This window comes from Petaurus breviceps, unplaced genomic scaffold (genome assembly GCF_028583685.1).
Source record: "Petaurus breviceps papuanus isolate PSGF00001 unplaced genomic scaffold, PetGlider_PUasm1.0 90804, whole genome shotgun sequence".
In the NCBI taxonomy this organism is placed as follows: domain Eukaryota; kingdom Metazoa; phylum Chordata; class Mammalia; order Diprotodontia; family Petauridae; genus Petaurus; species Petaurus breviceps.
The window spans coordinates 8,193,459-8,210,463 of NW_027187348.1; the positions used below are offsets into that span (position 1 = coordinate 8,193,459).

Here is a 17,005-nt window from a genome sequence, read left to right on the forward strand (position 1 = left end):
TGTAAGATTCATTATTCTTTTAAAATAGATTAGTGTCATAGTCCCACAGTTTGGTTATTGAAACAGCTATCAGGGATTGTTAAATTGGGTTAAGAATGGTAGAAAGGAGTGAGGGGATGGCTTTACTATTTAGTTATATGTATTTAGGCAAATTTCCTAGCCTCTGGGCTTCCTTTTCCTTATCTGCAAAATATAGTTACTGAATAAGTGATCTGTGAGATCTTTTAAAATTTTTTAATTAACATTTTTATGATTTATCTGAGTTGATTATACCATTTGGATTCTACTCAAGGTTAGCAATCCAGTGTGAGGTTAATGTCTCTTCTACCTACCATTGTTTAGGGATGCTTCTCTGTCATCTCTTTTGTCATGCTGAGATGTAAATCAGTCTTACCTAACAAAATTTGGTAAGTAAATATGCTTGGGCAAAGGTAAAATTATGTGATGTATCCCAGATTCCAATATAAATGAGTGTTATTAAATTGTTGATAATAGACATCATAGAACTTTAAAGCTTTAGTAGAGTTTTAAGATCAAACTCATCTAACTCATTCATTTTAAATGAGGAGACAGGTTCAGAGGTCATGTACAAATTAGAGGCAAAATAGGAATTGAAACCCCAACTTTCAGTTCATTGCTTTCTGTTACACTAACTTCAGTTCTATCCATTACCATGGATAATTGGGAGCTGCCTGTATTATAGATTAATAGTTGACTTTTGCCCTACAAGGGCCATACCAGTTTTTAGATTCTGTGAGTAGTTTACATTACTTTGGGTTTAGATAAATTTAAATTCTTTCGTGTATAATAATCTACTTTTAACTATTATAAAGACACATTTAAGAAAAAACCCATGTACTTTCGTGTTTATGTAGTATTAATTAGGGAGGTGGGGTTAGGAAAGGGAACAGTTATAGATTTGGGGGGTTGTTTTTACAGTTAGTACTACCCTGCCAAAGGTACGCACTTTTTGTTGGTCACAAGACCCAGATAAGTTCCTCAACCCTCACTCCCTACTCCTATTTCTTCAAAGCCGATTTTTTGGGGGGAGCAAATCCTGTCTTAATGAATTATCATATACCTATCAAAAAGAAAGGAAGAATTAAGGCATTATAAACTTTTTTCCCCAATCAGGATCCAGTGATGTTTTTCTAGAAATGTGGTATGCCAAACTGAACACATGAAATTTTCTGTCTTCAATCAACATTTTTTCACCTAACCATTACTGTTTTCTGAATGTCACCTAAAATCTACTTGAGAGATTTTCCTGTACCATTTTTTAGTTCTTAAAATAGTTTCTTAGCTTAAATGGACATAGCTAAATGAAGACCAGGTCGAGTTACTGGAAGATTAGAAATTATCTTTAAAGGTCAAGTTGAATACAAGTTATGTAATATTTATTATGCTACTCCTCTAGCTGCTAGCTTCTGACCCCTGCTTTTAAATCTGACTCAGTTCCTATCTTCAGTTCTAACTACTGGTTCTTTTAATCTAGCTCCAGGATTCACTGTAGCTACTTACTTTTCTCTACCTTAGTCATCTTTTTTTGGGAGGAGTCTTGAAAATTTCCTGTTACATTTTTAAATACACTTAGCATTTAATGGCTATATAGGAGAGCAACTTTTAACCCAAGTTCTTTTCAGTTTCTAAATAAATAAGTCCATAGAAGGCCTAGTAAAAGTTACTACCATTCAGAAAGGATCACCATCCTGCATGTGTTTGGGCTGTGTGGTGCAGTGGATAGAGCACCAGGCCTAGAGTCAGGAAGACTCATATTCTGGCCTCAGACACTTATTAAGTGTGTGACCCTGAGTAAGTCACTTATCCCTGTCGGCCTCAGGTTCCTCATCTGTAAAATGAAATGGAGGAGAAAATGGCAAACCACTTTGATAGGAAAACCCCAAATGGGATCATGAAGTCATATGAAACTGAAACAAATGAACAACAAAAAAGCATACATAATTCTGGGAATATCCGTGATTATGAATACAATACTACCTATTCAGGAATAATCTAACCATATTCTAGTTAGAAAATGGATGAACTTAATTTTAAAAAGCAATTTTCATTAAGTAAATTAGTATAAAAAGGTAGGGTATCTAAGTTCCTACTCTGATTTTCCCATATATCTTTTGGAAGACAGCCTTGCCAGAAGCTGGATTCAGGAGCATTCAGAATTAAATCCAAGACACTTAAGACTGTATGTTCATGTATTAGCCAAGGTTAAATATGGTTCTTCTCTTTTCAAAGAAAATTTTAGTATTAATCTCTTAGCATGTTAGTATTAATTTCTTTCCTATAGAACATGATTCAAATTCATTCAAACACTCATTTATTTTCTGGGTCTGTTAGTCATTTATTCAACATGCCTTCTTAGATTTCCTTTTGCTGATGAAGTTCAGCATTCAACTATATCATTTTATAGTTGATAAAAATTAATCCCAGAAAAGAATTAGTTCAGAGGATCATTTAAATTCCTGATTGATAATCACTTCTATACTGCTTATTTAAGCAAGTTTTATTTTATGCATCTTTTTAATAGCTCTTAGCAAGTACAGGTTGAAGGAGCTTTATCTTTTGGCTTTTTTCTCATCCAAATTGCTAGTAAACAGAACTGCTGAAACAAAGGGGCAGATAATCCAATAGTATATAGTGAGGTTGGAGCTGTGATACTGCAACTGCTCCACCTACACCAGGAATGAAATGTTTGGTGCATTTTCCTGTGATTGTAACAGAAGTTTCAGGGCCAATCAAGACTAGCAATCATCTAAGGGCAAAGCAGTAAAACTCATCAGTTGTGGGTGGACATAGAGAAGAATGCTGCAAGGCAATCTGAATCCATCAATGAACTTTTTTTTCCTATAGTTATTACCTTCCTTCAGTTTCTGTGAATGAGTATAGCAGAGAATACTACTACATGTACAAGAAGAGAACATTATATTTTCTTGCTTTGTGTAGCTGATTTGAAATCAGGCCTTCCTAACTCCAAGGCTAGCCCTCTAGTCACTATGCCTACCCATTGCCCTAACATCATATATCTGCTGTATATGTGTAATCCAACCAGTCTGGCCAGATTGGGGAACTATGAAAGAAGTGGGACAAAGTAAAGAACAAGAGTGTTTCTGGAGTCTGGGAAAGACCCTGTTACAAGTTATGAACCCCTTGAACTCACTATAATTGAGCCATGCAAAAAAGATTGAGGAAAATATTTTTAAAATAATGAAACTAGTTTTTCAAATATTCCTGTTCAATTTATAGTATCTCCATCATCTTATGAAGTGTTTAAGCTAAAATTCCTCTTCAGATTACTGGAAACAAGAGAAAGAAGGAACTGAATGAATATGGCTTCCATCACTGAAATAAAAGAGCAGAATAGATGTAAACCCATTTCAAAGATTTAAATATTAAGCTGAAGTATGCTTTGATGAAACTGAAAGTTAAGTTTGGCAAATGCCTTTTCAGTTGTATACTTAACCCAACAGGTTAACTAGATTATAACCAAATTATAGACAGAACCTACACTTAGGCACAACTTCAACTGTCTATTTTTTTTAATGAGTCAAAGCAAAAAAAACAAAAAAACCCTTTGATATAAAATATTCTAATATAATACCATACAGAAGAGAATTGGATCTCAGAATAGCAACTCTAAGATGCTAAATCAAAGATTATGTTTCTTTGCCATTTTAAGTCTTTCCTGTCATAGTAAAATATTTTACATTTTCACAAGAAATCAAATATGTTTTTTCCTAGATAACTTCCTTTAAAATTTAAATATACACAGTTTTTAATAGTAATAAATTAGTAAGTTAATTTATTACTAAATAAATTAAGAATGGTTTCAGAGTCCTTTATTCCAGGGTGCAAGGCACTTTTGGAAATGAATGAAGCATCTCAAGCAAGTGAATGCAAACACACTAGGCTTAATAATTATCGAATCCCCAAGATTTTTATTTGCAGACCATCTCGGCAGAGCAAAAGACTCTTCAGACATTTCCCACTCGATATACCTTGCCCAGCTACAGATAGTGATAAGATATAGATATCAAAAGTAAATTATTCATGCCAGAAAAACAAATGGTACATTAAAAACTCTAATACTTAAGTGATTACAGATGGGTTTCATTGTAGAACCCTAAACATTTTGGTAAACAATGTGCCAGAAGAACTGAAACAATTCACAGAACTCTAAAAATTACCAAGTCTGAGAATAACCGTAAATTCATTTATCAAATCTAGCCCACTCTAGAAAATCAAATGCATCAAAATTTTTTTTAAATGCTAAATTTAGTGAAGCAATTCAAAACTGGGAGAGACAAATTTGTTCTTTTGAAGTCTACATAACTTATTTTTTACAATTAATATTTAAAGTGAATTTAGACAAGTAATATAGCTTGATCAAGGAAAATGAAAATTTAATAGTCTTTCACATATTCAAACCTAATCAACACATTAGCAGCTTCTGCTCAAACATTTCAATATTTGTCAACTCTTTATTTATACGTAAAGCATACTCAAAAACAATCTTCTATTGATTACTCATTTTAATACAATTATACATTAATGCTGTGGTGGGATCAACCTTTCACACTGTCTTCATGTCTGCTTTTCAATTTGTGACACAAGACACAATTGAGAAGTATATAATATTACAATTATGAAAGTAAAAAAACAAAACTTTGATACAAAATTTTGCCTAAAGTACTAATAACAATAATTAAAACACAGGTCAATTTCTTGAAAAATTAAACACTATTCAGGAGAAATTTATTTCCAGCACAGGAAAAAATAATACTTTGATACAATAGTAGTTCCAGGAGCCTCACAGTTAATTTTCTTGATTTCCACAGAATATCCATCCAGAAGAGCTCAAAAAGGGCATTTTTAAGTTTACAATTCATCATTCACAATGAGCACTAACACATAAAGTACTTGAGATGTTTATTTATAATCACAATATTAAAAGATATGTAGAAAAACATTCTCCCCCGAACTTTTCATCCCAAACCTTATTTCAATCTCAATGTTAAGTAAATCCTCCTCTTTCATTCTCTAGTCTATGAACACTAAGATAATTCATGGGAATTAAAACAGGTATTACAGTTAGGCAATTTGTTGTAACTGTACAACCTATTTTATCAAGTACTTTGATTGAAGGTGTTTTTTTTTAAAGGGTAGAAGTGGGTGGGGGGTGGCTTTGGTAGGAATTTTTTGGTCTCAAAAGAAAATGTAGCTATTTAAAGAAAGTCTAGGCTACAAAACTATTTTTTCTCCCCCCTAAAAAGATCCAAGAATAAATTATAAACATAGTGTTTCTATGCAGAAGTGTTAAAACAAAATAGGATGTTTCTACTTAAGCAGTTTCTTTTCAGGGAATATTTAGACAGTGATCCCATTTCCCATTAAGCTCTGAACATTTGGAATGTTTCAAAAGCAAATTTTTTTAAAAAAAAGGTACTGTGAAAAGACAATACTAAATAGGGTATTCCTGTGAAATTATTTTAATTGGACTGAAGCCAAGATTGTAGCATCTTCATCCTACATTCTTTTGAAAGTTTTCAGTGAGTAAAAGCCAATGTTGTCTGTTGGGGCATTATTATTTTACTTCTCCTATATTCATTTTTCAAATCACAAGAGTGAGTAAAATATCACTTAGGTTTACTGCACAGCTACTTAAAGGCTAGTTGTTGTAACAAGTATTCACTCTGATGGATAAAAAAAAATCTTTTTGTCTTCATCAAACAACTTCTTTTCATTGATAATTATATTCTGGTTCCACAAAGCATATTTATTTAGGTCAAGGAAAAAAACAGCAAAAGAGATCTTCACCTAAGTTATGCAGTAGTGTTAACCAAATTCAATTTTTGAGCCAAAATGAAATTTTATGTCTTTAAACTTTCTTTTATAACTTCTTTCTGCAGTAATTTTGCATTTTGGCCAAAGAGAGCTGTTTTCTTTTGGCAGGCATTTCACTCTTTTGGAAAGAAACCAGCGATTCAGAACTGCAGAATTTGTCTTCTTTTGGGGAGAGTAATAAATGGAGCAATGATTTTATTTTTTAGTTTGATTTTACCACCCATGTTGATCTTTTTCATAAGATTCATGAAATGAAATGTTTAAATCTGACCACAGTACATATTAGCTAACACAAAATATGTAATTCTTTTTCAGACCAATTTCCCAAAAGATAAGTTTCTGACCAAAATGAAAATATTGTCTATTCAAAAAGCATTCAGTTAAAAATCAAAGTCTTAAGTTGAGATGGAATGTTAAAACTTGATGGCCATTATACACTAAAAAGATTATTGGTCATTTTATACATAAAAAATTGTTTAGTATTTTTATAAGACCCAGAACAAAAGACAGATGTAAGATGAATCAATAAAACTATGTGTGTATATATATATATATATATATATATATGTCTCTTCTGTGGACATAAGAATGAGGCACAAATTGGTAGTTACTTTCAAACAATAGAAAATACCATCAAATCTTTGCCTCTACTAAAGAATAAGACAAAGGAAGTGTTCCCACCCAAGTGTATAATGAAATCAAATTTTAAGATTTTTCAGGGTGCTAAAATAGATAGTTACGGTTTCTTTATTGTTACCAAGATTAAGGTCAGAAGTAAATATTCAAAATCTCCAATTATTTAAATATCAATAATAATTTTATAGTTTAAATCAATCATATATATGCCTTTGAAAGACTAATTCTTCACTAATTTTAAGGTCACACTTTAATTTTCACTAATTTTAAGGTCACACCATAGGATTAGCAAGAACCATACTGATATCATAAATAACTTGTAACTCTAACTCAATTCAGACTAAGAATTGCTGGAATTCACTTTCAAGGAATACCATCATGCCAATTTTTAGTAACCATGCTTCTATTTTCCCCAAACTAATACAAGGTGTCTATCGAATGTTGTTTCTTGTCACTTGATTTCACAACAGAATGTTTTTGTTCTTTAACTGAATACAGTAAATTGGTAAACTTCAAGTTTCAAAATACTTCATGAACCCTGAAGTGATTTTCTATGGAAGGAGGTTCCTGCTCAAAGTGAATCTGGCTAGTCACCTGCATGCCCAAGTCCTCGAGGATCTGTACAAACTTCTTGTGCTCCTTTCCAATCCAAGACCTCATGGGGTCATTTACTTGGTATGGAGTAACATGAGTGTGAACTGTAATTCCTGTCTTTGCAAATTCTTGCAACACTTCAGGGTAAGTAACCCAAGTATTGCTTCCTCCAGAGTGACCGCCATCTAGCCAGTACATTGTTCTTATGTTTTTGATGAAGGTATTTATGTTCTTATCTTTCTGGGCTTCTTTCAGCTCAAAAAGCAGTTGGTTCAAAACAACACATCCTTTACTGAATCCAATCAAAGTAAAGGATGCATCTTTAAAAGATGGTGGATTAAAGTTGGTGTCAAAGTCATCAAATTGTTCATATTTTCTCTCTCTCTCCCCCTGGCAGCCATTTGAAGCATGAGATGAATTTGCTCTATAGTAGCCAGAAGTCTTTGCCTCCTTTCTTAAAGCATACCTTTTCTTCTTTGACAAGACAATGTTTTGAGTAAGGGTGAACGCGTTAACTAATAATGAATAAAGATGTTTAAAAGCTCCAAACTCAATGCTGTGATCTGGGGCACCAAACATGTTGCTCTTCACAAAATTGTCATAACAGCTGAACTTGTGCAAATGCATTCGGGAGCTTTTTACTACCCAAATATAACTATTGGTGAAGTGGTGAGCTAGAAGGAAAGCAACATTTTCTAGACTCCAGTTTTCCCACTGATAATTTTCAGGATGACGTGCCATAATTTCACGATAGTTCTGAAAGAGAAGAACCATCACAAAATCACTGTTACAAATAGAAAGCGACAGACACATAAATATTATCCTAAAATAGCTTCCAGCTTTTATTGTTCTTTTTCATGGGGCAAGGAGGGAAGACTTTAGGATTCTGGATTGCAAAGTGGAAAATGGAAGTTGACTGGTTTGCTCCAAATAGAAATGTTTAGGTACTAATAAACTGTATATATATTATCCCCTTCTTTTAGTGGTTTATAAATCTTAAAGTACTATACAAATATAAGTACTATATACATATAAGTTTAATTGACTGCATTTTTGACATACACTAATTCTCTTGTAAATTAGGTTTAAAATAATTTTCTCCTATGATAGCTGCCATATTGTTGATTATAGCAACTGAATACAACTATTTGGGTTGCTCTACATCTAACAATATGAAGTTTAATATGTGCATGCAGTGCTATTTTCAGAACTAATGTACTAGTTTTTATTTTTCATAAGAGTAGGTGCTTAATAAATGTTTAATTTTTACTTATTATTCCATTCTCTGAACAGAAATAAAATACATTAAACTGAAAACTTTAGCTCCTAGATTTTAAAAGGATTACACATGTGAAAGTACAGATGATTTACCAAAAAAGCAGGCAGCTCTATCATGTGCTAATGGTTAAACTATAAGCTCAATGTCAAATCAAGATGGATAAGTAAGAGGAGTCCCTTTCCAAATAATACAACACCCTAGTTTGATGGAAATTTCCATCCAGAAGCATTAGACAATGCTACATTATTTTTAAAAATTTATTACAATTGTATATAAAAATCATGAAAGGGCCTACCTCAGTGACAAACTAGACTTCTGCTCTTATATTGCACAGAAAAAGAAATTAAATCCCAGAGAGATTAATTGCCCAAGGCCAGTGATCAAATTAGTAACATAGCAGAGACTGGAATTAATATCGCTTTTTTTCCAGTGTTATATCACACACAATTCTAAAATGCAGATATTTTTCTTAAAGAGTTCTCTGATATCATGTTTAAACTGATCCTTAATCCCAACTGAAAAAAAAAAAAAGAAATGCTGACACCAAAGCATAAAACTTTAGGTCAGATATAAAAATGAATGTCTTGATAGTATGAGTCTTAAGAACAGATGTTTCATTTATTTAGGATAGTTTACAGCTGTAGTCATTCCAAGGCAGGGAAAAACTAGGAGTTCTGTAGGGTCATATCAAGAGGGCAAAGACATGATCCTTTCTTGAATTTTCTTAGTGTTTGTAGTTTGATGAAAAGACACTTAAGTTAATATGTTAGTGCTAATAACTAAGAATTGGAAAGGTCATCCAAACTGATTTAAAGGTGAACATTCCAAGGAAACAGACAAGGAGCCCAGTGGCAAACAAGTAAGGAAAAAAAAGTTTACAGGGAAAGCCAAGACCATTGGTTAATCTTATCTAGGAGATATGAAAAAAGGGAATTGGAAGGCAATATGCTAAGGTAGAAAAAAAAAAAAACTACTGATCTGATTTTCAAGTCCTAGTTCTACCATTCAGAAGCTAAAAATCACTTCTTCTCTCTGGGTCTCATTACCCTCTTTTGTAAAATAAGGATATTACAGGGAAGTGTTTCCAGGGTTCTTTTTAGTTCTTGTCCTCTAAAATTCTTTGTCTTTGACTTACCAGCTCATAGGCTACATTTTGCTTTCTGCCTCAGGGAATCACTAATTATTTGCACCATAAATGAAAGATGGTATTACAGCTTGAGGAAGTAAAAAAGCTCTAAACTCAGGTTTATTGGAAAGGTTGAAGGATTTCAAGAAAAAAATTTTTAAAGATCCAAGAAAGGGACTAGAAAAAAAATGCTCTTCAAGAGGAAGGGGCTAGATCTATTGTAAAGGTGTCAGGAGTGAAAATCTGAAAACAGAAAAATTATAATCCGCATTGATGGAGATTTAAGATAGGGAATCTGGATTCAAATCCTGTCCCTAGCATTTATTACCTCTATTTCAATTTCCTCATATATAAAATGAAGGACTTAGGTCCTTTCCAGCTCTAGGTCAATGATTCTATGACAGATGGACTGATTCAGACAGTAAGTCTAACAAAAATCCAGTTATGAACCTATATATTAGCTCACAGCTTAAGTACAGGCTAAAGAGAAAACATAGCAAATGATAACGATCATGACTGAGGACCAAGTACCAAAAACACATGACATTATAAAAGAACTGAAATTTTCAGGTGACAGCATCTTAGAGCACCCCCCTCCCCTTTCCTGCCTTCTTATCTGACACTATCTTCTTGACCTCTATTTCAAACACCAGGCTATCCTCTCTATGAGCTCCTCTCAGAAACTCTGACTTGGATATTCTGCAAACTACCCAGTACTAATACTGTCCCAGATTTTTTTTATTATCCTTGCTTATCTCTTTTAGTTCCAACCACATCTGCCCCATATATATGTCCCCACAGTACCATTGAGCCCTTCCCAAGCCTGGATGTCTTCCTAATTCCCTGTGTTGGTTTTTTTTTTTCCCCTTGCCTGGGGTAAATCATGATACTGTCTCAGTCCCAAAGTAGACTGCCTGAAAATGATGGCGGAGGTTATTTTCTACAAGATGCTCAGGACTTATCTCCAGAGGCCATAAGCTATGATAACTATTTTTCAAGTTCCTGAGGATCTGTCAAGCAGTAAGGACCATTTGCAATTTGGCTTAAGATTTCTTTAATCTAGGGTGGTCACAAACAGTAAAAGGAACTGGTCAGGCTTATTTGCCAAATAGGTCTTTCTGGACCTCCACCTCTAGTTAGGCGTTTCCCATGAATTAGACCAAGATTATCTTTTGTGGTATCCTATCTTAGTAGCACTAAGCCACATTCATTTATACTTTGATGCTTCTGAAAGATAACTATTTCATTAATATAGATTCTCTCTCTACTAATGCAGATCTCAACTCATCTGTGCCTTATGCCATTAGAGAAATACTCATTCATGTACTCATATATCTTCCACAGATGAACGATCCAACTTACCGAAGGTCTTTATCTAGGTATTTTGATATTTTTACTGTCTCTGTGATCTTATACCATGACCAGCTCAAGACCTTTTATCATGCATGTTATCTCTCCAATGATAACCTCTTATGTCTCTTCTTATGTATAAGTATTGGTGATTTACTGTGGCTAATGTGTGTCCTTTGAGTCATCTGAAATTCTGATTGTTACACATGATTCATAGCAAAACAGAATTACTGAAAAATTACTGGTATTAAGAAGTTTTTGTATAAGGGAACAATTAAAGCACTTCAAAATTTTCCAAGTGCAATTCAGCTCACTCGAGCCTCTTCAATATTGGACCCAGCTCATCATCCGTGTGTAGTGTCTACTATACATATCCTGAAGGACAAAATGGTCCACTCACCCAATTGTATGTCATAATCTGACCAAGCATTCTTCATCTACTTGGTTTTTTCTATGTGGATTGTTGGATCAGTATCTGTTAAGTGTGTATTGAGATCTTGTAGTATTCTGAGGTTTGATGCAAGCACCACAATGTCACCTGCAAACAGGAGCATTTGGAGAACCTTATCATGTATAAGGAATCTCTCTTCCATTTGGACTGTACAGGACATCTTAAACGATACCGATGAACACCTTAGGTGAGTCTTCATCTTTGTTTATTTCAGTTGGAATTGATAATCCAAGAATCACTAAACAAAATTGTCTCTGTGGTTGCATCTATCAAACTATCTCATGTGACTTGAATATAAGCATGGGAGCCACCTTGCTGGAGACCGAAGCTGTACTTGTTTTAAGAGTCAAATGCTGCCAGAAGGGACTGGTATCTCTGAGAACCAACAGATTGTTCAGTAACTGGACAGTATTGAAAGGGAATCTGTTTTTCCCTTAGCCTTCCTACTCCTGAACCCACACAAATGCACAGCCCCACTTGATGATGGTTCATCACTTCTGTAAATTAAGTGCACCTGGTTGTCTGTCCCAGACAGTCCAGAGTTTAAAATGTAAAAGTTCAAGGGTTGAGGCAAGTCTTTTTCCTGGAATCTCCTAATTTAGGATCAGTTAAGAGCTTTTCTATGGAACAAGTGAAAGTAGAGAGGGAGGGGAGAAGGACTTTAGAATGATATTGCTCAACAACTCTTCCACCAAAACAACATGGTTGAACAGTGTCTTTGTTGATGATACAAAATGGGTTCCTTCATCCAGGTTTAATCATATGTGAGCAGTAGGAGAGCAACAGGAGTTTGTTGGACAGAGAGGTCAAAGGGTGATAAAGACAAGCAATCTATTGGTGAGGTGTAGTAGGAGGAGAGGGTTACTAAAGGTAGACAGGATAAAAAATTTACTCAGTCTACAATCTCTTGGAAATTTTTAACAGCGTATCTAAGGGGCTAGTGATATATATATTTTTAAAACTATCAATAGTAGAAATAATATTAATGCCTCTTAGAATTGTATTGTACTTTATAATATACAAAGAACTTGATCGTATTTGATATTATGAACATCACAAACGTTGCATAGATAGGGCATGTTATTAACACCAAACCACATTATGCATTAGAAAATTAATTCTCAGAGTTTAAATCACTTATAAATGATAACTATTATTATTATATATTATTATTATAAAACAAAACATATTAAAGATAAATGATATCCTATATAAGATGTCCCAAAGGCTTAGTGCGGTTTAAAGCTTTAGTCATCAAATATAATAGCTATTAATTTATTATATTATAATAGCAATTAAAGCTTAAAACTGCATTAAGACTCTATACTTGGGCTCAAAAACAATCAATGTTACAATTACAGGGGGCACTGCAAGGTCATATGAAAAAGAACTGGAAGATTTTAGCTGACTTTAAACTCAACATGAATCAACAGTGTGACATGGCAGCATCCAAAGCTAACACTTGTCAGCATATTGTCTAAGACAAAGGAAGTGACAGCCCAGCTGCCTTCTACTCTGGTAATGCTGTATCTGGGGTGCTGTAATCAGTTCTGGGTATGCTGTTTTAGGAATTATGTTAATTAGAGAACATCAAGTATAGAGTGATCAGGATGGGAGTGTAAGGGTTATGGGATTTAAAGATCTCCCATGCCCCATGGACGTGCTGACATAGCAGAGAAAAAAAAAAAAAAAAAAGCCGGGCAAACAGTCCTGTGGTTGGAAGTGGGGGGCGTTTGCTTTTTTTTTTTTTTTTTTGAGTTAGGACTCCGGCTGAGCACTGCCAGGGGCCGGAGCTGCTGGGAGCGCTCTTCCAGGACACTGGGTGGTTGCTGTGAGTGGGGAGAGGAGGACCTTTGCCTGAGGTAGCCTGTTCTGTTTTAAAGGCTTGAGAATGTGGGTGCTTTTTACTTTATCTACCTGTGTCAATATCATAACTACTCTGATGGCTTTCACTTTCTGGTTTTGGGACTCAGTCTTTTGGTATCTTAATAAATTTTCTAGTTTATTTCCCCAAATGGCAAACCTGACGTATTTTGTGATGGATAATTATATCAGCATATTTGTAATCTCTATAGGCATTGTGAATATGGCATTGCTGACACAGGGAGAAGGCTGGTTCTCTGGACCATCCATCTGGAAGGATGGAAGAATGCTAAACAAAAGTTGGTTGAACAAACTGTACGTGTTTAGTATGGAGAGAAGAGACTAAAGGGATAACAAGGATATCTCTTTGATTAACTATTGGAAAGATTGCCATGTGAGAAAGTTATTAGATTTGTCAGCCTAACCACACAAATGGCAGAATTAGGAGTTATGGGTAGAGGTTGCAAAAGAGGCAGATTTCACTTTTAGAAAAACTTCCCAGAAATTAAGATTTGTCCAGAAGTGGAAGGGGTTGTCTTGAGAGGTGGTTCTTCATCATTGCAGGTCTTCATGAAGAGGATGAATGATCACTTGGGATCACTGTGAGGGACTCCTACTCAGGTGTGGGTTGGTCTGAATGACTTCTGTGGTCACTTCCTAACCTGATATTCTGTTATTCTGACTTGTCCAAGGTCCTTCAGCTAGTAAATGGATAAATGGAAGACTTGAAACCAGAACTTTTGTCTCTTAAGCCCAGTGCTATTTTCATTACATTAGGGCTTCTTCTGTCCTTCTACAAAGGATATATGAAGGAAAATGCTACCTTTATCCAGAAAAAGGGCTGATAAATAGAAGTATAGAATTATTGTGCATATGCATACATATTTGCATCTAATGGTAGCTATCTCTAGGGTGGGGTGGAAAGGGGGAAAGGAAATTTATTGATAACTTTATTATATATTTAAAAGTATTAGCAAGTTGTACATAATAGATTTGCAGTTTTATGTACATCATCTTTTTTTGTTCACACTATGTTATGGAAACACTTGTTTTATCCCATGAATTAAAAATTAAATAAATAAAAAATGTTTAAAAAGTCAGATGCTTTTTGTAATCAAACAATAAACATCATAAGATCTTATGTTCTCAACTTTGTAAGACTAAGAATTCTGATCAACACAATGACCAACCATGATTCCAAAGGATCTATGATGAAAACATGCTACCCATTTCCAGACAAGTGATTGTCTAAGGGGAAGACAGACATATTTTTGAATCTGGCTAATGTGGGAATTTGTCTTGCTTGATTATGCATATTTGTTACAAGGGGTTTGTTGTTGTTTTTTTCCTTTTCAATGGAACAAGGTGAAAGGAAGAGATAGATTTTTGTTTACTGGAAAAAATATTATGAAAATAAAATTGTCAACCTAACAAAAAAGATCTCATGTTCTCCATACCTTTCACTCAATTATATAAATATGAAGATTGCTGGAGAAAATAGTCAATCAATAATAAATACTTATTAAGTACCTACTATGCTCCAGGCATTGAACTAAGCTACAAGAGCCTACTTAAAAGTTTTTTTCTCAATTCCTTTGATGATCAACATGTATATAGAGCATTCTCAGATATATTTTTAGGAATAGGAAAGTAAATATATGGGGCTGATAGTTGTTTCAATCAATTTTGAGGGGAAATAATTTGAGCTATGATTTTTTTCTGCCATTCCTTTGATAGTGCTCTCTTTGTGAGGTAACTTGAAAAACTTATCTAGGCACCTTCAAAACTAGGATCACATCCCACATGCATTTTTTTCTCTGTGTTTGGTCTTATCCAGCCATGCTTCCCGGCTGATTTTACTGAGTGCTATTTACAATTCTTCATATATAATATCAGGTAATGAGGTATTAAGAGTCCCAAAGTAGTGTTTCCTCATTCATCAATGATAATAGATATAAAAACTGTAGGGGCGGCCAGGTAGCACAGCGAGTAAGAGCACCGGCTCCAGTGTTGAGAAGACCTGGAGATCGAATCCCGGGCTCAGACACTTAGCACCCACCCAGAAACACCTGGCCGTGTAACCTTGAGCAAGTTACTTAACCCCAATTGCTTAAAAAAAAAAACAAAAAAAAAAACTGTGGCAAACCTAGTACATTATTATGTTTATTTGTGTTCTGGCAGTTTCATTCTAAAATACTTTTGGGAACATATTATTTGAGTTTCACACCAACTTTTCTATAGACTCATTTTCCCCTTTATTGATTTCACTGTTGCGAGGAAATTTTTTTTTTACTATCTTTCTCCATAATGTTTAACAATTGAGTGAGCTTGGCTCATACGCTAAAGTTACTGCCTCTTGTTCAGGTAAAGAGGATCAGATTGAGTGCTTGCTTGTTAGGTAGTTTCTGCCACTCCATACCTGACTGAATAGCTTCCAATGGACCATGTAGATAGTTTCCTTCCAGAGCTTAAGGGGACTTTTGATATTGCCCTTAAGGCAAAAATTCCTAATTTGCAGATTCATCAGCTTTACCAATAATAAGTTCTTTCAAAACTCATTATCAGTATTTTGCATGAATATTCTTGTTCTGACTAGTTCATTTCTGGAGGGCTTGGACACACTCATACCTACATTGAGGAATTACCCTAGATTCACACACACAAAGTCTGCACTCATCTGGCAACATGGATGTAGTGACTGAAACTTGCTATTGGGTAATGTATGGCAGATGTTCTAGTACTCTTGCAGAAAGCTAGTTGTACATTAACAGAAAAAAAAAAGTACAGTTTGTGACCAGTGTTATATGGGAAAGGAATAGTATTTATTAATCACCTATAGGTATTACACTAAGCACCTTATAAATATTATCTCATTTGACCAACCCTGGGAAGTGCTATAAGCAAGTGCTATTATTATTCCCATTTTACAGGAAAGGAAATAGAGACAAAGATTAAGTTACTTGCCCTTGGTTACAGAGCTATTAAGTATCTGAGGCTGAATTTGAATTCAGGTCTTCGTAATTCTAGGCCCAGAACTCTATCCATTGTGACACCTAGCAGCCTCTAGGCAGTATTAAAGCTTTTTTGGCTTACAATATAGTGCTTTGTGGCTTACAGAACAGAGCACTTCCCTAAAACATGTGAGGTAAATCATGCAGGTATTATACCCATTTTAGAGATGAGGAAACTAAGACTCAGAAAGGTCAAGTGACTTTTTCATGGTTATACAAGACTAGGAAAAGCACCACCCCCTATTACTTTATATTTAGCTTTCATGTATATATATACATAATAAATATTTATATAAGTATAATACATATATACTTATGATATATATAAATAATATGTGTGTATATAGATATATGTGTGTATGTACATATTGTTTCTCCCGGTATGGGACTGTTTTATTTTCATCATTGTTCAAGACATCCAACTCTGTGTGGCTACAACATTAGATTTCATTAAGGACCTACCCCAACACTTAAGGTACCATGCCAACTGGGATGTAATAAAACAAGGTTTTCTATGGTAGTCTTGTTACAAGCTTATCCTTGACCCCAAATTACACCTTCTTTTCAAGTCATCCACCAGAACTAATTATGGACAGATAGGCTGGATATCAATTGCTGAAAGTGATGGGGTCCACTTATAATACCTAGTGGCCTACCTGGGGAGACTGCTGAACAAAGTGAAAAATATTCAGGCAGAACTCCCCCCACTCCAAACTGAGGAACTATCATATATGAGATAAGAGCAGATTTTTAAATTTATTAACAACAGGGTAGCCTAATTCTTGTCAGTAGACATTATAGGGAGGTTGATTCCAATGCAAGGTAAGTTAACAATCAAA

The 17,005-nt window shown here is 34.4% G+C and overlaps 1 protein-coding gene across 1 annotated transcript in view; it reads right to left on the minus strand.

Moving 5' to 3' along the window:
* Positions 1–3,930: 3,930 nt before the first annotated feature.
* The window catches only part of CUNH2orf69 (chromosome unknown C2orf69 homolog), an 18,037-nt gene continuing 4,962 nt past the window's right edge, over positions 3,931–17,005 (minus strand). The window contains exon 2 of the mRNA XM_069070115.1: positions 3,931–7,842. Coding sequence (XP_068926216.1) covers positions 7,012–7,842 — 831 coding nt within the window. The 3' untranslated portion in view covers positions 3,931–7,011. The remainder of the gene's footprint in view (positions 7,843–17,005) is intronic.